At 48.3% G+C, this 24,869-nt stretch overlaps 1 protein-coding gene across 7 annotated transcripts in view; it reads left to right on the top strand.

Moving 5' to 3' along the window:
• Positions 1–24,869, top strand: part of TM9SF4 (transmembrane 9 superfamily member 4) — a 53,867-nt gene that overhangs the window by 22,737 nt on the left and 6,261 nt on the right. For 4 of the 7 annotated variants that reach the window (XM_032295279.1, XM_032295282.1, XM_032295283.1 and 1 more), the window contains exons 3-16: positions 1,561–1,660; positions 6,507–6,675; positions 6,775–6,904; positions 7,994–8,117; positions 10,066–10,184; positions 10,287–10,398; positions 11,741–11,811; positions 14,089–14,221; positions 15,064–15,145; positions 15,238–15,313; positions 19,026–19,109; positions 21,739–21,914; positions 22,386–22,449; positions 23,926–24,045. In XM_032295279.1, the coding sequence (XP_032151170.1) occupies positions 1,561–1,660; positions 6,507–6,675; positions 6,775–6,904; positions 7,994–8,117; positions 10,066–10,184; positions 10,287–10,398; positions 11,741–11,811; positions 14,089–14,221; positions 15,064–15,145; positions 15,238–15,313; positions 19,026–19,109; positions 21,739–21,914; positions 22,386–22,449; positions 23,926–24,045 (1,560 nt within the window). The remainder of the gene's footprint in view (positions 1–1,560; positions 1,661–6,506; positions 6,676–6,774; positions 6,905–7,993; positions 8,118–10,065; positions 10,185–10,286; positions 10,399–11,740; positions 11,812–14,088; positions 14,222–15,063; positions 15,146–15,237; positions 15,314–19,025; positions 19,110–21,738; positions 21,915–22,385; positions 22,450–23,925; positions 24,046–24,869) is intronic. The other 3 variants (XM_032295284.1, XM_032295285.1, XM_032295281.1) reach the window with 2 other exon arrangements.

Below are 24,869 nucleotides of genomic sequence, written 5' to 3'. Positions count from 1 at the left end.
ATTGACTTTGTCCCATTTAATACGAGTATTTTTGCATTTCTCTGCACAAATAGTCATTGAATATGAGGTACTGGTCAGATCCAGCTTGGAGGTGTTATGAAACCTATGGTTTGTACACCACATTGCCTTCTAAAATCTGGAAATTTTTCTTTTTCTTTTTCTTTCTTTCTTTCTTTTTTTTTGAGATGGGGTCTTGCTCTGTCATCCAGGCTGGAGTGTGATCTCAGCTCACTGCAACCTCTGCCTCCTGGGTTCAAGCAGTTCTCCTGCCTCAGCCTCCCGAGTGGCTGGAATTATAGGCGTGCACCACACCATACCTGACTGATTTTTGTATTTCTATTAGAGGGGGGGGTTTCATCATGTTGGCCAGGCTGGTCTCAAACTCCTGACTTCAGGTGATCTGACCACCTTGGCCTCCCAAAGTGCTGGGATTACAGGGAATCCAGAAAGTTTCTAATCCCAAAAAAAAGTTGAAAAAAGATTATAGACCTGTATTCCAAAAATCCTTTATACTTTTAGATGGTGTATGAGGAATGGTCAATAGTTCCTAAATAGTAAAGGTGATTTTAATTACATTTGGATTAAAATTTTATTTTTTGTAACATTTCGATGGGTTCTGTTTTGTCTGTGGTTTCCAGAGCTATAGTCTGTGTGCTTGTAGCATTTCCTAAACATTCTCCCTCATTGTCTTAAACCTTATTTTTTTTTTATGGCTTTACCATATTTAATTGAAAGAATATATTGTGGTTTATTGATCAGTTTCCCATTGCAGGAGCTTTTACTTGTTTTTCATTTTTCCTCTCTTCTCTCATTCAGCAAACATTTAATGAGCACTTACTTTGTGCCTAGCTCTAAAGCACTGGCGTTACAGAGGTGACCAAGGCACACGTGGTCCTTGTCCTTAAAGAGCTTATATCTTAGATGCTAGTGGGAGAAACAGATTTTTTAAAAAATAGGGAAACAAAATAATTAACATTTTATCGGCCATGCTATGAAGTAAACAGTTGAATACTGGCAGCCAGTGGATGTTGGGGAGTTCCTTTAGATACCCTGGTGAGGGAGGGACACAGGCAAGGGGAGAGCTGAGACCTAAAAATGAGGAGAAGCCAGGCATGCACAGACTAGGGCAGAAAGAAGCAGTGGGTCGAACCCTGAGGCCGAAGAGCGCTTGACTGACTTGAGGAGCTGAAGGAAGAAGATCACTATGGTTGTGAATAAGGAGTGGACTTCTTTGCTCCTAAAAGGCTTTTTTTCCTTATTTGGAGTTGTTTCCTTAGGAAAGAGGTCCAAAAGTGTAACATGTTCAAGATTCTTACTACATATTGAACTTGGTTGTGATTTTCAACTAAATCTGTAATGTAGCCTAAAATGAATGAAATATGAAGTAATTCAAAATTGTGGACAGTACATTGTATAGTGTACTGCTGTCTTTTCTGCTAATTCATCTGCCTGTTAGATAATATCACCAAGTGTACTAAAGATCTGTGGGTACCAGGGAGAATTATTGGTCATCGTGGTTTCTGCTGGATTGCAAAACATTAGCTTCTCTTTTCCCATCAGGCCGTGAAGCTCACCAGCTCTCGAACCCAGCTACCTTATGAATACTATTCACTGCCCTTCTGCCAGCCCAGCAAGATAACCTACAAGGCAGAGAATCTGGGTAAGTTCTTCTCCCTCACTGCTGTCAGCTTGTCCCCAGGTGGAACCCATCATGATTTTTATAATGGTAACAACAGTTAACTTTGATATATGCTAGATACTCATCTACATTGTTTGCATACCTGTTAGCTTATTTAAACCTCATAACATTAAAAAAAGAAAACAAACAAAAAAACCTCATAACAGCCCCAGGGAGACAGTTGCTGTGTTTATTCCCATTTTGCAGGTTAAATGACATGCCTTTGCTTGTACTGTGGACCAAGGCCTCCTCTGTTTTCTTCACAAAACAGCCAAAGTGCCCTTTGCGTTGGATCCATAGTCAGTCTTCAGATGGGGAACACTCGACTTTTACTTACACCGCCTCTTCTTGATTTCTAGATATCTCCTCTCTCGTGGCTTCATCACCTCCTCTGCTTTAAATGGAAGGAGAGAGTGAGTGTCTCTGTCCTGAAAGCAAGCAGAGATGCCACCACAGTTCTTGCTAAGCTCTGCAAGACTCACCTCAAATAATGTGTGAAGCACCCAGTGCAGTGTCTGACACAAATATTCCATAACTAGTAGCCATTTTATTCTAATTTAAATAATTCTCCATTTGGCAGAATTTCAGGTGTAGAGGCGTCTATTCATGATGTAGTTATTAGTGCTTCCTCTATGACTGTGTTAGGTCCTGGAGATAAGAGCATGGAAAGATGCTCTCCTTGTCCTCAGGGAACTTAAGAGACTTTCTTTTCTTACACCTTAGAACTGGTTCTTGAGGAGGACCCTGAAAGGGCTGCCTTCTCTGTCGGGGCTACCCATGGCTCAGATGTTGCTGGAACCCCTAGCTGACAAATTTATCTACTGCCAGGTATTGGGGGTCCCGGACCAGCTGGAGGCAAGCCTTGGAGCCAGTTTAACCAAAATTGGGTATTACCACCTCCCTCTAATACCAGCTGTGCCTAAGTCTTGCCTTGTAGCATTGAACAGAGGTTGGCCTCAGAGCCTGAGCTGGCCTCCACTGACTGTCTGCAGTGGTGTGGCTCATGGCCCTGCCACTTACCATCTGTGGACCAGTGCCTGCCCGCTATTGCCCTTCTTTCCTCTCCACACCATGCCATACTCCAGCCACCTAGCCTCTGCCCAGGAAGCCTGACCCACTTGGTCCTCCAGGGTCCTGATATCAGGCCCCTCCCAACTGTACCTCCCTTCTCCTGGGAGCTGCTGTGGACCCTTTGGCAGCCCAAGGCTCCCCACTGAGGCACTCTTAGAGTGATCCTGGGTGACCTTCACTTCTCTGAACCTCTGCCACATCTTCGTGAAGCTGGGGAAAGTTTGTGCCTCATAGAAATGGAGATTTCTGTATACAAATGTTATCCTGCCATATTGCATCTCATTCTGTCTTTGTGTAGTGCCTGCCTTCATGGCCTAGGGTCTCTTTGACTGGAGAAATTGTATCTCACATTCCCGTCTCTTCTCAGCTTCTACCCCAATGCCTGTCACAGAGTAGGCATTCGATAAATGTTAGTGTCCTACCCGAGTGGAGCAAAACCATTGTTGATTGCGTGCCTGTCAGATTGTAAGCTGTTTACATCATCATCATCATTAATACTTAGAGGGCTCATCCTATGAGCTGGGCACTGTTCTAAGCATTCCTGTGCCTTAGCTTAATTCTCACAACAACTCCAACTTATTAATTCTCACAGTAAGGCGTAGATTCTCTTACTCTCTTCTTCTTATAAATAAGGAAAGTGAGGCACAAGGAGGTGAAGTCACTCACCTAGTAAGTAGCAGAACTCCAGGAACTCTGGCTCCAGAATCCATGCCCATAAGTCCCACACTCTGTACAGCAGCTTCCATGACTCTGATAGTAACTCTGTAAGCTGAATATTTTGTAATAAGAGGGAACAGCAGCCTCAAGGGTTTGAAAGACTTATTCAGAGCCACATGGCCAATAGGTAGAGAAATTGAGATTTTTAACTCAGGTTTTTTTACTCTAAAGCCAGAGTTCTTTCTGTTGTCCCAGGCTGCCTTCTCCAGAAAGGCCCGTAGGGCTCTTTGAGGGCCATGCCCTTGGTTGTCACATTGATGGAGATCCATGGCATGGTGTATGCATTGGAGCAGCTTTGGCAGGTGTTCCGGATAGAACCTCGGACTCTCTGGGAAGCTCCGCATTCATGGCTTACTGCTCCTTGCTAAAAGGAGTACTTCAGTGTTAGAAATGAGCCATTTCCTGGCCGGGCACAGTGACTCATGCCTGTAATCCCACCACTTTGGGAGGCCGAGGCGGGCAGATCACCTGTGGTCTGGAGTTTGAGACCAGCCTGGCCAACATACCAAAATACAAAATTATAAAAAATTTGTAAATCTCTACTAAAAATACAAAAATTAGCCAGGCGTGGTAATGCCTATAATCCCAGCTACTTGAGAGGTTGAGGCAGGAGAATCGCTTGAACCCAGGAGGCAGAGGTTGCAGTGAGCCAAGATCGCAACATTGCACTCCAGCCTAGGCAACAGAGCAAGACTCTCTCCAAAAAAAAAAAAAAAAAAAAAGCCATTTCCTGACCATTATGTCCTCTTTCTTGGCTTAAACTTAATTTTTAAATTTCAAGAAGCGATTCCACCTTAATTGGTCTGCAGCCCTGTTCCTCTCTATAGATGTTTCTCTCCTCAAACAAGTTCCTCGTTGACAGAAGAAATGGGCAGTAGGAAATGGTATAGAGGAAAGAGCCTATGCGTTTAGCATTACCACCAACCCCTCGTATCACCATGAGCAGGTTACTGTCCCTCTCTGATCCTCAGCTTATCGTCTATAAAATGCCACTTCAGCAGTGGGCTCTGCAGATGTCTTACTATGTCCTCGCTCCTCACTGGCCAGCCTGTCCCTGGGTTTTGCAGTGGGCTCTGCAGATGTCTTACTATGTCCTCGCTCCTCACCTGCATTGCCAGCCTTCCAGAACAGGGTGGAGGGGTGAGGCCTTCATCCAGGCCCCTCCTCACCCTCTCCCTCTCCTGGGTGCCTCCTCCACACTCGAAGCATTGTTTGCCAGAGCCACTGCTTTGCACAGCAGAGTGCTGCCCTCTACAGCGGTGTAGCTCACGGCCCTGCCATTTACTGTCTGGGCTGATAACCCCCAGTTTCCATCTGTGTCCTGACCTTTCCTCTGTGCCTGAGATCTTGATATTTAAGTGCCCACTTGATATATCCAAACTGAAAATGCCTTTGATGTAAACTTGCTGTTCTTCCTGTTTTCCCACCTATAACCTGGTTGTAGAAACCTCAGAGTCTTCCTAATATGCACCACGCCTCACTCATGCCTGTATACAATCAGCACCAGTTCCCCTGGATTTCACCTCCTCAGGAGCTCCTGAATCTGTGTACTCTTCTCCACCCTGACCAGCGCCTGTTCCAGCCACCAGTGTCACTCATGTATGGCTGACTGCCATTGCCTCCCCGCTCCCCCCTCAATCCTCTGTTTTCTTCACAAAACAGCCAGAGTGATGTTTGTGGAACCAGACTCAGATAACGTCTTTCTCTACCCCTGTTAGAAACCCTTCATTGGATTTTTTTACTTTCTAGGTAAAGATCAAACTGTGTGTGGCCCACAGCCCCCCTGAGGTCTAGCTCTGGCGCATCTCTGCAGCTCCTCTGAGCTTTCTGCATTATAGCCACACAGGCCTCTCATGTTCACTGCTTCCCTCACCCTGAAGGGGCCTTTGCACATGCTGTCCTGTCTGGAATATTCTTCCCCCATTTCTTTGCTTAGTTAACGTCTCTCTTCCTTTCAAGTACCACTTCCTCAGGGAAGCTATCCTAGACCCACTCCCCTGTGTCTGCAGCAAGTATATTCTCATTTTGCTGATTATTCAGCAAAGTCTATCTTCCTGCTAGGCCATACGCTCTGTGAGCGTGTCTGTTCAACTTGGTATCTGGCACATAGCCAGTACCCAGTACACATGGATGAATGAATGAATGACTAAATAACTAGGCAGGGCGCCATATCAAGCACATCCACACTGGTGGGAAAGTGCTAGACCAAGTGCATGTGGAGGTGTTAGTCTTCATCTTGTTCGTTTCACATCCTCACAGTAGAATCAATTGTTGAACAGCTAGAATGAAAGCACCATGGGATTTGCTTGACAGTTGCTAACTGCTCAGTGCCTGTTAGGGTGACATCTGGCAGCAGGTTACTCTGAGGCAAAAGGCACCCAAGGGGTGCCACTTCATTGTGTCAAAAGATGTTTTGGCTAAAAATCTCAGGTATCAGCACATTGTGCGAAGCAAATCCTTGACATAGGAACCAGTGTTGATGATAAATGAGCATTTGGTGCCTACCTACTCTGTGCCTGGTACTTTATTGGATTGACTTTCTTTATTTCTCGCTGTAATGCTGTGAGGTGAGTGCTGTTCATATCCCATTTTATGGAACTTTGTTGGATTAACTCCTTTATTTCTCACTGTAACCTTGTGGGGTGGCTACTATTATTATCCCATTTTATGGATGAGGACATTGAGGCTCAGTGAGGTGGAGTGACTTACCAAGACTGCTAAGGCAGGCAGCCAGGAGCATGGTGCAGGGAACGGCACTCCAGGTAAAGGAAGCAACTGAGGTCCAGAGGCATGGAACGATGTGATGCTTGATGAGTGCTAAGGGATCTGGTGGCACTAGAGCCCTAAGGACGAGGGTGGCAGGTGGGGGTTAGCTGGGCCAGCGAGGCGTGAACCGATAGGGAACGGCCTTGCTGCCAGCCAGTGGCACTACTGAAGTCCTTAGAAGCCCATTGTTTACAGTCCTATGTCTCTGTGACTCTGCTGACCTCAGCAACCTCAGGGCTGAAGCTCTGAGCTCGATCTGTCTCTCTTATGGCAGGAGAGGTGCTGAGAGGGGACCGGATTGTCAACACCCCTTTCCAGGTTCTCATGAACAGCGAGAAGAAGTGTGAAGTTCTGTGCAGCCAGTCCAACAAGCCAGTGACCCTGACAGTGGAGCAGAGCCGGCTCGTGGCCGAGCGGATCACAGAAGACTACTACGTCCACCTGTAAGTCGTCCTCTGCTCCCTGCTGCTCAGGCTCACACAGGGGAGGGTACGGATGGGAGAGGCAGTCGAGAGAGACTGAGCAGGGCCTTCACTTTCCAGCATTGCTGACAACCTGCCTGTGGCCACCCGGCTGGAGCTCTACTCCAACCGAGACAGCGATGACAAGAAGAAGGAGAAAGATGTGCAGTTTGAACATGGCTATCGGCTTGGCTTCACAGATGTCAACAAGGTAGAGTGTCTTTGGTGTGTTCACAGGGCCGGGAGCCACACCTCATGAGTCTCGAGCACTCGGGGCCACAGAAAAGGTGGGGCTCAGCCACAGCAAGTTTCTCCAGGTTCCTTGGGCATGACGGGCTATCAGAGGTCCGAGTGCTCCGGGCAAGGCCCTGGGAGATGCTAGGGAGGTGATGGCACAGTTCTTAAGAAGTTAAGTTCCATTTTCATAAGATTAAAAAAACACAGCAACAACAAAAACATGGAACTTCATCAGTATGCAGGAGAGAGGGCTAAGTAGTGGCCAAGAGCGTGCAGACTCCTCAGTTTGAATCCTGCCTCCCTCACTTAGTCTGAGTGACCATGAGTCTGTGGTTCCTTAGCTGTAAAATGTATGCAGCAGCAATGACGGGGTAAATTAACACATTTGTATGAGCACTTTCCAGCATAGCCCCTGAGATTAAGCTAATAATGTAATGATTATAGTCATGATTCTCATTTCTAAACTGAAAGATATTAGTTAGGGAATAAATGACAAAAACATTTCTTTTGAGGTGCAGCCCTGTCCCCAAAGGACATCTATCCTAACTGGGAAAAGAACCGACAGTTGGAGGCTCTAGGCCTCAAGTCCCAGCTGCCTTTCACTGACTGTTCATGGCAAGGGAGGTTAGAGGGGGCCCGTTTTATACTCAGGTTGTCACAGAGGAGGTGCACCATGATCAGTAGGTGGGCTTTTGCTGAGTGAAGTTGGGGGTGGCATTGTAGTTGGAGTGAATGAATGCCACGAACAGAGATGCAGGGTGGGGGACTGGTTCATGGGGCAGTGGGCGCAGGGGAGGCCAGGTGAACTAATGTGACTTAGATGATCATAGCCAGTTCTATCAGGGTCAGATGAGAGAAGGCCTTGAATGCCAGGCGGAGAGAATTGGGCTTTTGTCTGATAAGCCCCAGGGAGCCCTTGAAGAGCTTCTGAGTAGGGGGTGATGAGAAAAGCGTTTTAGGAAGGCTGGTACAGCCAGGCATGCTGGGTGAGGCAAGAGGCCTAGTACCTGGGGAGCGTCCCTGAGTGATGTTCTGTTTTGTTCTCTCCGTTGCTGTGTTTCAGATCTACCTGCACAACCACCTCTCGTTCATCCTTTACTACCACCGGGAAGACATGGAAGAGGACCAGGAGCACACATACCGTGTCGTCCGCTTCGAGGTGATTCCCCAGAGCATCAGGCTGGAGGGTGAGTGGGGAGGTGTGGCCGGAAGGGCAGGGCTGGATGGGCCTGGGCTTCTCCACCCGGGGTCTTCACACTCTTCTCCCTCCTGAGCTGGCTGATGGGCTCGGGTATGGCGTGTGGCTCCAGCCAAGGTAGGATCACGGTTTTCCCATTAGAGAAGGCAGGGTTGGGGGAGAGCTGACAGCTGTGGGCTGACACCTTACTAGTTTGCCCCTTCCCAGCAACCTCAGGAGGTACTGGTGATTACAGATGAGGAACTAGAGGCTCAAAAGGGGCTAGTGACTTGGCCAAGACCAAACAGCAAGATGGGGCTTTGTTGGGCTTCCTCACAAGAACCAGCTAACTCATCTTGAGAACAGGGGGCCAGGATATAGACAAAGCTGGCAGGCAGCAGGTTTCTTCGTTCCTCTCCCTCTGTGTGAGTGATTGGCATAGACTGAACTTTGCCCAGTATCTACAGGTGTGCGGGAGTTTGGGAGCCCAGCACAGTCCTGATGGGCCTCATAGGGGCTGGTTCGGCTTTGCCTCACCTCTTGGCCCTTGATCACCATAGTGTGCTTTTCAGTTAAGCAGCATGCCCAGCCTTTTGACCATGTTGATGGTATTTGGACATTTTTTTTTTTTTAACTACGGAACTTAGTGTTCAAACAAAATTAGACACAGAAGTCCCAAACATAGGCCAGGCACAGTGGCTCATGCCTGTAATCTCAGCACTTTGGGAGGCCAAGGTGGGCTACTTACCTGAGGTCAGGAGTTCGTGACCAGCCTGACCAACATGGAGAAACCCCATCTCTACTTAAAATACAAAATTAGCCAGGTGTGGTGGTACATGCCTGTAGTCCCAGCTACTCGGGAGGCTAAGGCAGGAGAATCACTTGAATCTGGGAGGTAGAGGTTGTGGTGAGCCAAGATCACGCCATTGCACTCCAGTCTGGGCAATAAGAGCAAAACTCCATCTCAAAAAAAAAAAAGCCCCATATAGATCCTGCCCTTCAAGAGCTCCATAGTGCATCTCCTGCTGGGAGCGTCCCAAGTGCAGTTCTGTGTTTGTGTATGTGATAGTTTTGAGGCCATGTGCTCCCCTACTGGCTCTTCAAGCTTAGAGTCTCCTTGTCTCCTTTTCTGTTTTATCTTATGCACCCAGCACAGTACCTGCCCCATAGTTGGTGCTTATTGTAAGTTTGTTGGTTGAATGAGTAGATGGATAACAGGATGAACAAATGAGCAAAGGAATGGCGGAAACATCTGAATGATTGATTACAAAAGTGCCAGGACTTTAGAGATAGACTAAATGAATGAGTAGCATGATGGAATGAATCAAGGTTTTGTGTTGAATGGGACTGGCTGGATAGTAGGTGAATATTTGAATTGAGTCAAGGAACACTGACTCAGGGAGGAACTCCAAACTTGGACCCTCTCACCCCAATACACAGGCCTCTCTGCAGCCCCTAAGGACCTTTAGAAAGTCAGGGCTCTGGGGAATAATTTTCAAAAACCATTGTTGGCCAGGCATGGTGGCTAATACCTGATCCCAGTGCTTTGGGAGGCCAAGACAGAAGGATTCCATCAGGCCAGGAGTTCAAGACCAGCCTGGGAAATATAGCAGGACCTCGTCCCTACAAAAAATTAGCCAGGTGTGGTGACACACGCCTGTAGTCCCAGCTACTCAGGAGGCTGAGGCAGAAGGATCACTTGAGCCTGGAAGGTTGAGGCTGCAGTGAGCTATGATTGCCATTGCCTACGTGACAGAGCAAGACCCTGTCTCTAAAAAAATAAGGTTTAAAAATAAAAAAAATTCAAAACCCATTTTTGCCCATTGTGCTTCCAATCTCCACTCAGACCCTGGTGGCTGGGTCCCCACAACAGGCAGCCTCAAGGGCAGCCCCTGGAATAGCCCCTGGGCAGTGGCACTGGCCACCGCAGGAACAGACTGAGTCTCTGTGTCTCTCAGACCTCAAAGCAGATGAGAAGAGCTCATGCACTCTACCCGAGGGTACCAACTCCTCACCCCAAGAAATTGACCCTACCAAGGAGAATCAGCTGTACTTCACCTACTCTGTCCACTGGGAGGTGAGAAGGGGCTGGAGCTCATGGGCAGGGGAGGAGGGCTCTGGTCTGTGCCAGGTTCTCCAGCAGGAGGCCTGACTCTGAGTGCTTCCTCCCACCTGCCAGGAAAGTGACATCAAGTGGGCCTCTCGCTGGGACACTTACCTGACCATGAGCGATGTCCAGATCCACTGGTTCTCTATCATTAACTCCGTTGTTGTGGTCTTCTTCCTGTCAGGTGAGAGATCTGTGGGTTGAAGGAAAGGGGACAGGGGTTGGGGTTGAGGGACTGACATCACATCATGTATGGTGGACTTACAGGGTGTTCTCAGGGCCAAGTGTAGGTCAAAAACAGATATCAGGACTCTGCTAAGCATCAGGTGTACCTAGGTGAACAAGACTCAATTATAAAGAGCTCTAGAACTCTGGAGAGCTCATTCGTGAAGGACAGACACACCAGATCCTCCACACATTCATTGATCCATTCAATAAGACGTTGCTGCTCATTCTGTGCCAGGCACTTTGCCAGATGCTGGGGATGTGTGAACAAGCCCAACCCGGTCTCTGCTCTGACAGAGTGTAATTCTAGTGGTGAGAGAGAAACAAAAGAGCAAATAAGTAGTGGAATTCCAAGTAATGATACGTTCTATGAAGCAGATAAACAGGGTGGCCAAATACACAACAGCTGAGGAAAGTCTGAAGGCCCTTTGGGGAAGACCTGTCTTTACGAGGAAAAGGAGCCACTCAGAAACCCGGGAAGAGTCTGTGCCAGCAAGGATCATGGTCCTGCAGTGAGATAAGCTTAGCAAGAAGCCGGGTGGTGAGAGGGTGGTAGGCAGGGTAGAATGACACTGATGGTTTTGCCATAATGAGAAGCACAGATAATGTTAAGTACCGTTTATTAAACACTTACCAAAGGGCCAACTGCTGAACCAAGCACTTTATAAACATTTCAATCCCTGAAGCCCTGTGAACAAGCCTGAAAATATTAAGTGAACTCAAGGTCATATGGTCCATTCTTTTAACCACTCCAGTGCTGGCTAGACAGGGAAACAGGAAAGTACAAGTGGGCTCAGGGGTAGCTCTCTACTGATCAGGGTGCTGGGAGGTGAAGATGCCCAGGGTGAGTCTTGAAGCATGAGTAGGAGTCAGTCAGGGCAGGGCAGGCCATTCTGGGCAAAGAGGATAGCCTGAAGAAAGGCGCGTAGGTGAGGTTGCAGTGAGGCTGGGAACCATAACTGAAGCAGCAGATAGCCAGAGGTAGAGCCACAGGTGGGCATGGGAGAGGAGCTGAGAAGTCGGTAGGACCACGCCACCGAAGAGCTGGGATGCTTCTCTCCCCAGGATGCCCCTACCCATCCCAGCAGCCCCTTCCTCCCCACCTCCGCACTCTGTGCTGTCCTCCCCCAGTAGCTGGAGTGGAGCTCCGGAGAAGAGGCCCTGAAGTGGCTGCATAGCCAGTTCATAATGGGCAAGCCATGCATGCCAGCTGTGGCATAGTAAAACACCGTGTCCAGGAGGCATAGAGCATGGGCTTGCAGGCAGCACCCACTTCTCATCCTCATCCCCGTCTGTTTCAGGTATCCTGAGCATGATTATCATTCGGACCCTCCGGAAGGACATCGCCAACTACAACAAGGAGGATGACATTGTACGAGGTCTTGGCTGGGGAGGGATGAAGTTGGACAGGGAGGGCAGTCTAGCAAGAGGGCCGTGTGTGTGTGCATGGGTACATGTGTGTGCATGTATATTATCACTCATAGCGGAAACCTCAAAATACTAAAACAGTTTAGTATACTTTTAATACTAAAAGTTTAATACTAAAAAAGTAAGGAAAAAAGTTTTTTTCACCCAAAGTAATAGGAATGCCCTTTCTACTTTTGAAGCATAAAAACAGTAGAAGAAATCACAGAAAGAATAGTTGATTGATTTGACATTAAAAATTGTAAAGCTATTCTGCATGTCAAATACATAAACAAAACAGAAGGCCACAATAGCAAAACAATATCTGCAACAAACTTGAAAAGGTGGCCCAGTTTAAAATTTTAAAGAATTGATTCTTTAAAATCATAAAATCAATTCTTTATATAATTTTAAAGAATTCATGTAAAATCTCTTCATTTAAAAAAAAACTAGGTCAGGGCCAGGCGTGGTGGCTCACACCTGTAATCCTAGCACTTTGGGGGACTGAGGCAGGTGGATCACCTGAGGTCAGGAATTCAAGACCCACCTGGCCAACATGGGGAAACCCCATCTCTAATAAAAATACAAAAGTTAGCCGGGTGTGGTGGCGTGCACCTATAATCCCAGCTCCTTGGGAAACTGAGGCAGGAGAATCACTTGAACCTGGGAGGCAGAGGTTGCAGTGAGCCAAGAACGCCCCACTATACCACTATACTCCAGCCTGGGCAACAAAGTAAGAGTCTGTCTCAAAAAAAAAAAAAACAAAAAAAAACTAGGTCGAGCACAGTAGATAACTTGAGGTTAGGAGTTCAAGACCAGCCTGACCAATATGGCGAAAAGCTGTCTCTACTAAAAATAAAAATATTAGCTGGGCACGGTGGCAGGAGCCTGTAATCCCAGCTACTTGGATTACAATTCTCCTGCAGAGGCAAATTTTTTTTTTCTTTTGTTAAATAGTACTAATTGTTGGCAAGTTTAACATGAGGCAAGCACCTTCCAATACCACCCATGGAAGTGTAAGTTGGTAGTCTTCTGAAAAGTAATTGACAGTGGATATCAAGAACTGGAAAACAGGCTGAGCATGGTGGCTCATGCCTGTAACCTCAGCACTTTGGGAGGCTAAGGCAGGAGGATTACTTGAGCCCAGGAGTTCAAGACCAGCCTGCGCAGCATAGGAAGACCCCCGTCTCAACAAAAACAAAAAAGAACTAAAATAGGCAACTTGCTTTGCACAGCACTTCTTCTATAATTTTTCTAAGGCAAGATTCAAAACACCAATATTACAGCTTTGAAATACAATGTCAAAGAGCATTTACTGACATGAGGAAATGTTCACAAATACCATCTGAAAATAACAAAGCACATAGTATGATCCCAATGTTACTGTTTAAAACATACATGTACACATTATATATACATAAGAGAATAAGGAAATTATATCAAAACAGTGTTATTGAGTGGGAGTATCAGTCATTTTATTTTGATACCTTTCTGTTTAAATTTTCTATAATATGTATTACTTTTTATTCATTTGAATTTCATGATACATACCAAATTTTTACTTTTTTTATTACACAAATAAGAGTCTTTCTTTCTTTCTTTTTTTTTTTTTTTTTTTTGACGGAGTCTTGCCATGTTGCTCAGGCTGTAGTACAGGGTCTCAATGTCAGCTCACTGCAAACTCCCAGATTGAAGAGATTCCCCTGCCTCAGCCTCCTGAGTAGCTAGGACTACAGGCATGCACCACCATGCCCAGCTAATTTTTTGTATTTTAGTAGGAATGGGGTTTCACCATGTTGGCCAGGATGGTCTCAATCTCCTGACCTTGTAATCTACCCACCTCGGCCTCCCAAAGTGCTGGGATTACAGGTGTGAGCCTCCACGCCCGACTAAGAGTATATATTTCTTTTATAATCAGAAAAAAAAAAATAAATTGATTCCAAATCTCACCACCCAAGACCTATTACAGTTAGCATTTTAGAGAGTTGAGGTATTTACATTATTTTCCCACAAGCGAGGTTTGTGGAATTTGGGGAGCTTTTCCTTTTATGCAGCTACAGGCATAAGGTTTGTGGCCTCCTTTTCATGTGACAGTTTCAGATAAGCACTTTCTCCTATCACTTACTCTCCTGTGTCAGAGCAGTGCTGGTTGACACTAAGGGTGTCAGGTGTCACCCTGGGGGTGGTCCCTGCAGGAGCTGCCTCCATCCTCAACAACCAGCCTCATTCTGGCCCTTCACTACAGGAGGACACCATGGAGGAGTCTGGGTGGAAGCTGGTACATGGCGACGTCTTCAGGCCCCCCCAGTACCCCATGATCCTCAGTTCCCTGCTGGGCTCAGGGATTCAGCTCTTCTGTATGATCCTCATCGTCATCTGTGAGTGGGCCCAGTGGGGCTGGGCATGGGTGGCATGGCCTCCTCTTCCATGTGCCTCAAAGAGAGAAGGGTGGGCTTCCCTCCCTGGAGAAAGGGAGCCAACCCCCTGTTACCAAGTAGGCAAGTCAGTATCTCTGGGCCAGACAGGCCATCTGTTTCAGCAACAGCCTCAGCCCAGGACTGGTGATTCACCTCACAGCCGTTTACAGAACCCACCATGTCTCTTCCTCAATGAAGCCACACATCCCGGCTATCAAGTTGGCCTCCTTTTGTAGTTAGAGGCTAAGTGACTTACCCAAAGTCAGTACCAGGATCAAGATTGAAATCAAGTATTTTTTTCTTTAACAAAAAACCTCACTAATATATAGTAGTTTTAGACAGCTTTGGAGTCAGTCAGCCTAGATTTGCATCTCAGCCTCATGCCTGTAAGCTTTGTGACCTTGGACAGACCACTTGACCTCTATGAGCCTCAGTTTCCTTATCTGGGAAATGGGGAAAGTAATCATCCTGCAGAGTTGGCAAGCCACATTCAGACAACTGGCATTTGTGGTTCCCTCAGCCCAGCATCTGACTCACTGCAAGTGCTCTATGGACTGGAAGCTGCAGTTAAGATTTGGCCAACCAAGGCCAGCAGCTGCTGCATCCCTCTGAACCCCAGCTAAGACCCAGTCCTATAGAGGGCAGGGGACTATGCCGTTGAGAAGACCAGGGAGGAAGAGCCTCATCTGCCCAGGGGTCCTTCTGTCAGCCTGTCCAAGATGGGGCTGGGGCTGGGGCTGGGGCTGGGGGGCCTGGTGATCAGCCACCCTGCCTTTTTCTGCCCTCCCTCCCTCCCTCCACAGTTGTGGCCATGCTTGGGATGCTGTCGCCCTCCAGCCGGGGAGCTCTCATGACCACAGCCTGCTTCCTCTTCATGTTCATGGGGTAGGTGTGTCTGAGTGGGCTCCCGGGGCAGCACAGGCCGCCACGCCAGCTGACGGGTCCCCTTGGTGTGGATCCTTGCCATTTTCCCACAGGGTGTTTGGCGGATTTTCTGCTGGCCGTTTGTACCGCACTCTCAAAGGCCATCGGTGGAAGAAAGGAGCCTTCTGTGTGAGTGTCCTAAACCTTCTCTGGTGTTTGGTGGGAAGCTGAGAAGCTTCTTCCTGGTCTCCTCAGGAGGAGGTAGGCAGGCCCTGGGGGGGATTTTTTGGGCAGAAGTTGAGCAGCAGCAAGAGGCAGCAGGAGGAGCACAGGCGCAGGGGCAGGAATCCCGGACCCTTCCCCACAGGCTCGCAGGGGCACCTCCTAGGGCCTCCACTGCTCCATCTGTAAAATGAGGGATTTGAACTTAGATAATTTTTAGCCTACATTGTCTGATGGCTCAAGCAAGAGAAGAAACAGGACTTAGAATAGCAGGGCAGCTGAGAGAACACCCTGGCCAACAGAGTAAAGAGGAAATTAACGATCTAAGCCAGAAGACGCCAGGCCCAAGTTCCTATCAGCCCATTTTCCAGACTGGTGCCTGTGTTTCTCTTCAGTGGGGGCTCCTGCCCTTCTCTGGCCTCCTGGAGGTGAGGAGAAATTCTTGGCAGTAGAAAAGACCATAGAAACCAGAGGGGGTCTGGAGATTGACCTCGCCTCCCAGGAGCCCCAAGCCCCTTCTCCCAGAGCGGGTGAGTCCCTTAGAGGACCAGGAAGACTCTTGGGTGCCCACACTCAGAGAAGCCTCTGGGCCTAGCATTCTGAAACCATTCTCACCGCTGTCAAAAGCTCAAGGAGAGTTCAGGCTATGTCAGCTCTGGCTGCCACACCTCTGTACAAAGTAATCCCTCAGTAAAGAAAAGCTGTGACTGGTGACTATTTTGGAAGGATCAGAGAAAGCTTCCTGAATTCTTGATGATTAGAGCATTTTTCTCTGGCCACCGTATGCCAAGAGCCAGGGATCTAGAAAGGAGTAAAACCCATCACTCCCTCCTGGCAAGATTCTTCCCTGGTGAGGTTTCTAGGTACCCTCCAGGATTTCCCTCGATGGGTTCCACACCAAACCCAGCCTTTTTCCCCAAACCACCCCTTGCATCTAATGATCCCATCATTCATCCAGGCCCCCCCGAGCCAGAAACCTGGAGCTGCCTGTCCTCCTCCCTCATGCGGGCAGTTCCTTCTCAGACGTCAAGTGCTAAAGGTCTTCCTAACAAATGTTCCATGAACGTTCTGTGAATTCCACCCCCGCCCCACCCTCATCTCTGCATCTTCAAGGCTCTGGCCTGGATTCCGACATCTTTGCCTCTCACTTGGCCCTCCGTGGTCTCCCTGCAAGATTCTGACCCTTCCCTGGTGCCTCTCCACAGGGATCATCTCCGACAGCCCGAGGCAGTGTCCTCTCCTATGGCCTTGCCTGTACCATCCCCTCTGCCTGGGCCACACCACCCTTTCTTCTCACCTGGCTCACCCTTTAAGTTTTAGCTCCTACATCAGTCCTCTGGAGGCTGCCACCTCCCCCACCTCCTACCCTGAGCCTGGCAGAGCCCTCATGAAACCTAAGTAGCACTTGGCAGAGCTAAGTAGGGGCAGGTGTGGTGTTCTCCACATAGGGATCTGCCTTTCTCCCTGGAGGTTTTTTTTTTTCCTATTCTTACCCTTGGTACTTAGCACCATGCCCAGTCAGTAAATTTCAGCCAGAAAAGCAAACGAGGAATTCTCTGTTACACAACAGTCATGCAGGAACACAAAGGAAGGGAGGAAGTGACCTTTGAGCCAGGCCTTGAGGAGGATTTCAGATGAAGGGACGCAGCCAGCAGAAGGGCCTAAGGTTCTGGAATGGCCTAGATCCTAGTCTGACTCTATTCTTTCATTGGTTGATAACTTTCAACAGCCCTCTGAGCTTCAGTTTTCCCATCTCTCCAATGAGGATAGTTAGAGTTAACTGTTCCTGAGGACCTTGGTACAATATCAGCCCTCAGGAAATGGATCCTTTGAGGTGTTGATGATCTATGCAAAAAGGCCCAGAGACAGGAAAGTGCAGGAGCAGTGACTAGTTGTTGAGTACAGGGAAAAAAGCCAAAGAAGAAACTGGCAATGGAGGTTGAGCGTCAGGTAACAGAGGGCCTTGGTCGTTGTGGTCAGTGACCCACCTGGATGCTCAGGCCACCACAGCAGTCCCTGGCCTAGTGATCACAGTGTGGCAAGAAGGTTCATGCCAGTTGTGGTGGCTTGCACCTGTAATCAGTCTAGTGCTTTGGGAGGCCAAGGCAGGAGGATCACTTGAGCCCAGGAATTTGAGACCAGCCTGGGCAACACAGTGAGACCCTGTCTCTACAAAAAGTAAATTAGTTGGATATGGTGGCATGTGCCTCTTAGCTACTCAGGCAGATGAGGTGGGAGGAACATGAGCCCAGGAGTTTAAGGCTGCAGTGAGCTGCACTCCAGCCTGAGTGACAGAGTGAGACCCTGTCTCTGAAGAAAATAGAAGAAAAAGGCTCAACTGTAACTCTGGGGCGTTGACTAGACTAAAATCCCTATGCCTCAACCCCACCCAAGAGATTCTGACGCTAGAATACACTGCAATAGGAGCGTGGGTTCTGGGGTCAGACTACCTGGGTTTATACCTCTGCTGCACCTTCAGGAGACTGGGTATAAAGGAATAATGGCAGACTTTCCTTCCAGACTTGCAGGGAGGATTAGGTGAGACGAGGTACACAGGAGCCCAGCATCTGCCACTCCTAAGACTCAGAGCATCACCATCCTTCTAAGCAGTTTGGGTTGGGGCCCAGACATGTGTTTTGTTAAGGTTGTTTTTGGGGTTTTTTGTGTGTGAGACAGAGTCTTGCTCTATTACCCATGCTGGAGTGCAGTGGTGTGACTCGGCTCACTGCAGCCTCTGCCTCCCGGACTCAAGCGATCAATCTGTTTCAGCCTCCCAAGTAGCTGGGACCACAGGTACGTACTACTACACCTGGCTAATTTTTTGTAGACAGGGTTTCACCATGTTGCCCAGGCTGTTCTCAAACACTTGAGCTCAAGCGATTCTGGAAATCGCAAAAAAAAAAAAAAAAAAAATATATATATATATATATATATATATGTATGTATACGTGTGTGTGTGTGTGTGTGTGTGTGTACGTACACATACACATATATATACACATACATATATATGGATATATTACTCAATATATATATTTATTGAGTAGTTACCATGTTCTTTTTTTGTGTTTTTTTTTAGACAGAGTCTCACTGTCACCCAGGCTGGAGTGCAATGGCGCCATCTCGGCTCACTGCAACCTCCGCCTCCCAGATTCAAGCAATTCTCTACCCTCGGCCTCCCGAGTAGCTGGGACTACAGGCCTGTACTACTGTGCCCAGCTAATTTTTGTATTTTTAGTAGAGATGGAGTTTCACCATCTTGGCTAGGCTGGTCTCGAACTCCTGAGCTCAGGTGATCCACCCACCTTGGCTTCCCAAACTGCTGGTGAGCCACCGTGCCCAACCAGAGTAGTTGCTGGGTCCTCAGCGATGAGGGTACATCAGAGAACAAGGTAGATAGACTTCTCCCAGGGAGCTCACAGTCTTTTGGGGATAGATGGATATGATCAGGTAGCCAAACTGGGATGAGAGCAACAAGGGGCAGTTTTAGGGACCTGAGAGTGCATAGAACAGAGTCCTGCCCAGTCTGAGGGTCAGGGAATACTCTCTGGAAGGAATGATGCCTGAGCTGAGTCTGAAAGACAAGGAGGGCTTAAGAGCTTCTGGTCTGGGGGCCCCACTGGGATAGGTTGGGGAGCTCCCTGAATGCTGCTCCTCAATCTGGCTTCTCTTGCTCCAGACAGCAACTCTGTACCCTGGTGTGGTTTTTGGCATCTGCTTCGTGTTGAATTGCTTCATCTGGGGAAAGCACTCATCAGGAGCGGTAAGTGCCTCCACTACCCTCTCAGCCCCTCCCCGCCAAGCGAGGGCCAGCCGCACTCAGCCACACTCCCAAAGGCCACTTCCTGCCATTCCCTTCCCTTTTCTGAGTCCCCAAAGTTATGTTCCCAGCCATGAGGGCCGACAACCAGCTGGGGTTTCCCCAGCCCTGCCCTTGGTCTACCATGCCCTGGTCCTGGCCTTCCTGTGAGTTCTTTCAGACAGCTGGTCCAAGCCCACTTCTCTAAAGGAGGTTTCCACAGTCCAGGGGCCAACTGGGGAATTTCCCTTTGTCTTAACCAAGAGTGAACTGCCCAGTGTCAGTTGATTAGGTCAGCATCCCAAAGCAAGCCTGTCCTCTGTCCGTGCCCTCCAGCACCAGCCCCTGGAGGTAGAGGAGAGAGGAAACGAAGGATCAGTTTGTGTTATCCTTAGAGTGAGGATCCTGCCAGCCCAATCCGGTATGTTACTAGTAGCTGCCCAAGAGTCAGAGTAGGATTTTGAACTAGTCAGTTGTGGGGAGGGGAAATGGGGTCTTGGTCAATTAGCAGGACTGCAGTTAAGATGGGGTAGGCATTTGCCGTCCAAGCCTTAGCAAGGAGAGCCACCTGCCCTCCACCTGGGGGTGGCGGTAAAGGTCCTTGCATGAGGTCCAGGCAGCCAGAGGAGGGGGTCTTTCCCAGCAATTTAGGAAGCCATCCTCAAGACAGAGTCATGCCCTTCCTCTCACTTCCTCTTTTTTATACCTTTAAAATGCTCTCTTTGAGCATTTTCCTCCCAGTTACCAACTGCTCATTATAAACATTCATTGTAGAAATTTTGGAAAGTACAGAGAGGTTAAAGAAGAAATTTAACCCCAAATTTACTCACCCAGAGATAAATACTATGTAGATCTTTAATACATATGTTCTTTCTTTTTTCCTTTTTATAGATATACAAAAAAAAGAATTACATTATCTAAAATTTATAAAATAACAGCAAATATTTATATATATTTATATGGTGCTTGCTTTGTAATAAATACTATTCTAAACCCTTTATATATAATATATAAATAATATATATCTATATAGTCTTCCCTTCATGTGATTCTTATAAAAACGTAATAAGTGTAAAGAAGAGGATAAGGAAGAAAATGAAAAATTAGTTATAATTCTCCATATCCCATCTAAGGAAGTATTATTAGCTCTTTGGTATAAGCCTTTCCAGGCACAAATATAAATAAATGCAGTTTTCCCTTGGTATCCATAGGGGATTGGTTCTAGGACCTCTGAAGATACCAAAATTCAAGGATGCTCGATTCCCATATATAAAGTGGCATAGTGTTTATGTATAACCTAAACTCATCCTGTATATTCTAAGTCTTCTCTAGATTACTTAAAATACCTAACACAATGTAAATGCTATGTGAATAGTTGTTACACTGTATTTTTTTAATTTGTATTTTATTTTATTGTTTTTTTTGTTTGTTTGTGTTTTGAGACAGGGTCTCACTCTCGCTCAGGCTGGAGTGTAGTGGTGCGATCTCAGCTCACTGCAACCTCTTGCCTCCTGTGCTCAAGTGATTCTCCCACCTCAGCCCCACTGAATAGCTGGGACAAAGGTGCCACCACCACACCCAGCTATTAAAAAAAAAAATTGAAGTGATACAGTCTCACTGTGTTGCCTAGTCTGGTCTCAAGTGATCCGCCCACCTGGGCCTCCCAAGTGCTGGGATTACAGGCGTGAGCCACTGTGCCCAGCTTATTTTGATGGGTTTTTGTTCTCGTTGTTTCTTTCCCCCTGGACATTTTCTTTAACTTTTTTTTTTTGAGACAAAGCCTCACTCTCTCACTCTATCACCCAGGCTGGAGTGCAGTGGTGCGGCCTCAGCTCACTGCAACCTCCACCTCCTGGGTTCCAATGATTCTCCTGCCTCAGCCTCCTGAGTAACTGGGATTATAGGTGCCCGCCACTGTGCCTGGCTAAGTTTTTTTTTTTTGTAATTTTAGAAGAGACTGGGTTTTATTATGTTGGCCAGGCTGGTCTTGAACTCCTGACCTCAAATGATCTACCTCCTTTGGCCTCCCCAAGTGCTAGGATTACAAGCGTGAGCTACTGCACCCACTTGTGGAACATTTTCTGTTTACAGTTGATTAAATCAATGGATGCAAAACCCATGGATACAGAGGACCAACTGTGTTGTCCTGTTATTAAAATGGAATCCTTCTATACACATAGTTTTATAGCCTGCTTTTTTTACTTAATAGTATATCATGGAGTTTTATTCTAACAAGATTGTGAGCACTTTGTACAATTTAGGTTTTCCCTTCTTTTCTTCACATAATGTGCCACATGTAATCTCTTCATTTTGACCTCTTCATCTCCTCTTCACATTCTCAGTCCCTTCCTTCCTGTTCCTCCCCCACTTCCTCCCTGGATGGCAAGCTCCTCTGGGATGCTGAGGTGCCCTCTTCACAGGGAGTCAGCCCCAAGAGATTCTGGCCAGGAGCCCTGTGGTGGGGGCAGGGAGATTGGCTCTGCTGCACAAGTTGCTTCTCCTTCCTTGGAGCCCAGAAGCTACCCTCCCCCCTTGTGCAGCCCCATCTTGGGCATCAGAGCCTCGTGGGGGCCTCATGGCGCCGTGTCCACAGGTGCCCTTTCCCACCATGGTGGCTCTGCTATGCATGTGGTTTGGGATCTCCCTACCCCTCGTCTACTTGGGCTACTACTTCGGCTTCCGAAAGCAGCCATATGACAACCCTGTGCGCACCAACCAGATTCCCCGGCAGATCCCTGAGCAGCGGTGGTACATGAACCGATTTGTGGGGTGAGTCCTCCGGCGGGGGCAAGAGCAAGGGGACACGGAAGAGGGTACCCTCCCCAGAAGGGTACAGCAACCAGAGTTCCTGCCGCTTCAGCTGGCTCTAACAGAGTTCATGAAAGCTTAGCTTCACTCCAAGATCAAGAAGACCAGGTTGTAGGCAGACATAGTGTCGTCCGAGGAACCAGGACAAAGAAGGGGAAAGATGGAAGGGTATGGGAGACAAGTTAGGACCATCACTTGGACCTTGGGCAAGTCACCCCACCTTTCTGCACACCAGTTTCCGATCTATAAGATGGGGAGAATAATGCCCGCCCTGCCTACCTCTCAAGAGATTCTAATAGTACAGAAACATGCCAGAAGAATTAACACCACCACACTCATGCAGGTGCTCTCTCTTCATGCTGGCTTGGGAGGGAGCTTGGGGCTTCCTGATGGTCTGGTCTCTAACAGTGTCAACCTCTCGTTCTGCGGCAGCATCCTCATGGCTGGGATCCTGCCCTTTGGCGCCATGTTCATCGAGCTCTTCTTCATCTTCAGTGTGAGTACTCATGCCTCCCCCGCCCCTCCACCCATGCTAGCCGGGCCTCTCGCAGTCTACTTGGGTGCTCTGCAGCCTACTGCCTGAGAAATTTCAGATGGGCCACTTCACCTCTCGGAGCCCCATTCTTTACCCTGAAGTCAGATAACAGCCTCCCCTCACAGGGCAGCAATGAAAGTTAAATGAGGCCGGATGCAGTGGCTCATGTCTGTATTTCCAGCATTTTGGGAGCTGAGGCAGATGGATCACAGGGTCAGGAGTTTGAGACCAGCCTGTCCAATATGGTGATACCCTGTCTCTACTAAAAAATACGAAAATTACCCAGGCGTGATGGCACGTGCCTGTCGTCCCAGCTACTGGGGAGGCTGAGGCAGGAGAATCGCTTGAACCCGGGAGGCAGAGGTTGCAATGAGCAGAGATGGTGCCACTGCACTCCAGCCTGGGCAACAGAGCGAGACTCTTGTCTCAAAAAAAAAAAAAAAAAGACAGTTAAATGAGATATGCAGTGTGCATGGGGCTGGTGTGTGGAAAGGGCTCGGTAAACAGAAGCTGCCTCAGTAATACTTCAGCCATTCCCCACCATGACTAATAGCATCGTTGCAGCTGCTTTCATTTCTGGGTTCTTGCACATCTTTACCTCTTTATGTTACTCACAGCCCCTAGGAGAGTGGACGGAATGATTCCTGCTTGTCAGGGTCATTGTGAAGTTGGAATGAGTCATTGTAAAAGTGCTTGGCATTCAGGAAATGCTATTGTAGTGGTGATGATGATTCCTCCCTAAGAGTGCCAAGGTGAAAGTTGGTAGGAAGACCTTTCAGAGCCATGTAAGCGTGGCTGACCCAGCTCAGGGCCCAGCACAGATGGTACCTTGTAGCAAGTCAGTACCAGATATGTATCTGCTATTCTAGAGTAGTGGTCCAGCCCCTCCCTGCTGAGACCACCTCACCCACACAGGTTTGCCTGGGAGAAGAGTCAGAGGTGTTGGCTGCCCATGGTGCCCAAGCCCATGTACACCTCCCAGGGAGGCCCCCTCTGTTTCATCTGTGTGACTCTGGGCCAGTCACCAGCTTTTCTGATCCTTGATTTCCTTAATTCTCCCAGGCCAAGCCTTCCTAGACACACACATGTAGCAATTGTGTATGAGGCATGTGGCACAAGGCCTTGCACTTGGTAAGCTGCTCGAATGGTGGTGGCTGCTCTATAATTTTGATTTGGATGAGAATCATTATTTTCTATAAACTGCTGAGTTCAGGCTGGGGTCTACCCAGAGCAGGGTTAGTCAAACCCAGCCATTCCCTAAGGACAGCGTGGCCCACCCCCTGCTCTGGTGAAGAGAGGCCAGAGCCACCTGCCAGGCCCACAGGCCCTGATAGTGTCATGATGATGTCTCGTCTCCTGCCCTGGGGACAGGTTGGTATGCCAGGGGAAGGGGAACAGGGTGGGCAAGCCAGCTGAAGGCCCACTGTGTGTCCGCAGGCAATCTGGGAGAATCAGTTCTATTACCTCTTTGGCTTCCTGTTCCTTGTTTTCATCATCCTGGTGGTGTCCTGTTCACAAATCAGCATCGTCATGGTGTACTTCCAGCTGTGTGCAGAGGTGAGGAGAACAGGGTGAAGAGGTGGGGGAAGGGAAACTGGATCCAACATTGAATGGGTTAGTAAAGCTCTGCAGAGAAGCTGGGTCTGGGCTCTTCATGTGGCCACTGCTTCTGGCTCTGAGCTCTTGGGCCAGTATGTTGCTGTGCCTCTCTCAGCCTCCGTGTATTCAGTTGTACCCTGGGGCTAATAAGATACCTTCTAGCTTAGTTGTATGGGGCACTCGCCAGAGCTAGTTGAAAGGACAGTAGATTTGCCAGTGCTAGGTCCACTCCAGTAGTAGTTTCTCCAGCAGGCACATTGGGTGGCCTGGCCTCCCTCTGGTAACTAGCCATTGGCACAATGGGTGAAGCCAGGGTTTGGGATGAACAGCCTGGGCTGGAACCCTGGCTCCTCCATGAGTAACTCTGGGTCTTGGGCAGGTTGCTTAACTTCGTGCCATCTGTTCCTCCTCCATGTGATGGGGCAAGTGAGAGGACCTAACTTAGAGGGCTACTCTTAAGATTAAATGAGTGGATTCATCTATAGCACTTAAATGGTGCCTGCCAGCTGGGCGCAGTGGCTCACGCCTGTAATCCCAGCACTTTGGAAGGCTGAGGCAGGCAGATCACGAGGTCAGGAGATTGAGACCATCCTGGCTAACATGGTGAAACCCTGTCTCTACTAAAAATACAAAAAGTGACCCGGGCATGGTGGCATGCACCTGTAGTCCCAGCTACTCAGGAGGAGGCTGAGGCAGCAGAATCACTTGAACCTGGGAGGCGGAAGTTGCAGTGATCCTAGATCGCACCACTGCCCTCTAGCCTGGGGGACAGAGCCAGACTC

This window comes from Sapajus apella, unplaced genomic scaffold (genome assembly GCF_009761245.1).
Source record: "Sapajus apella isolate SASKATOON/1434 unplaced genomic scaffold, GSC_monkey_1.0 scaffold33, whole genome shotgun sequence".
Classification (NCBI taxonomy): domain Eukaryota; kingdom Metazoa; phylum Chordata; class Mammalia; order Primates; family Cebidae; genus Sapajus; species Sapajus apella.
The sequence above is the reverse complement of the archived record's forward strand: the minus strand, read 5'-3'. Positions and strand labels throughout refer to the sequence as shown.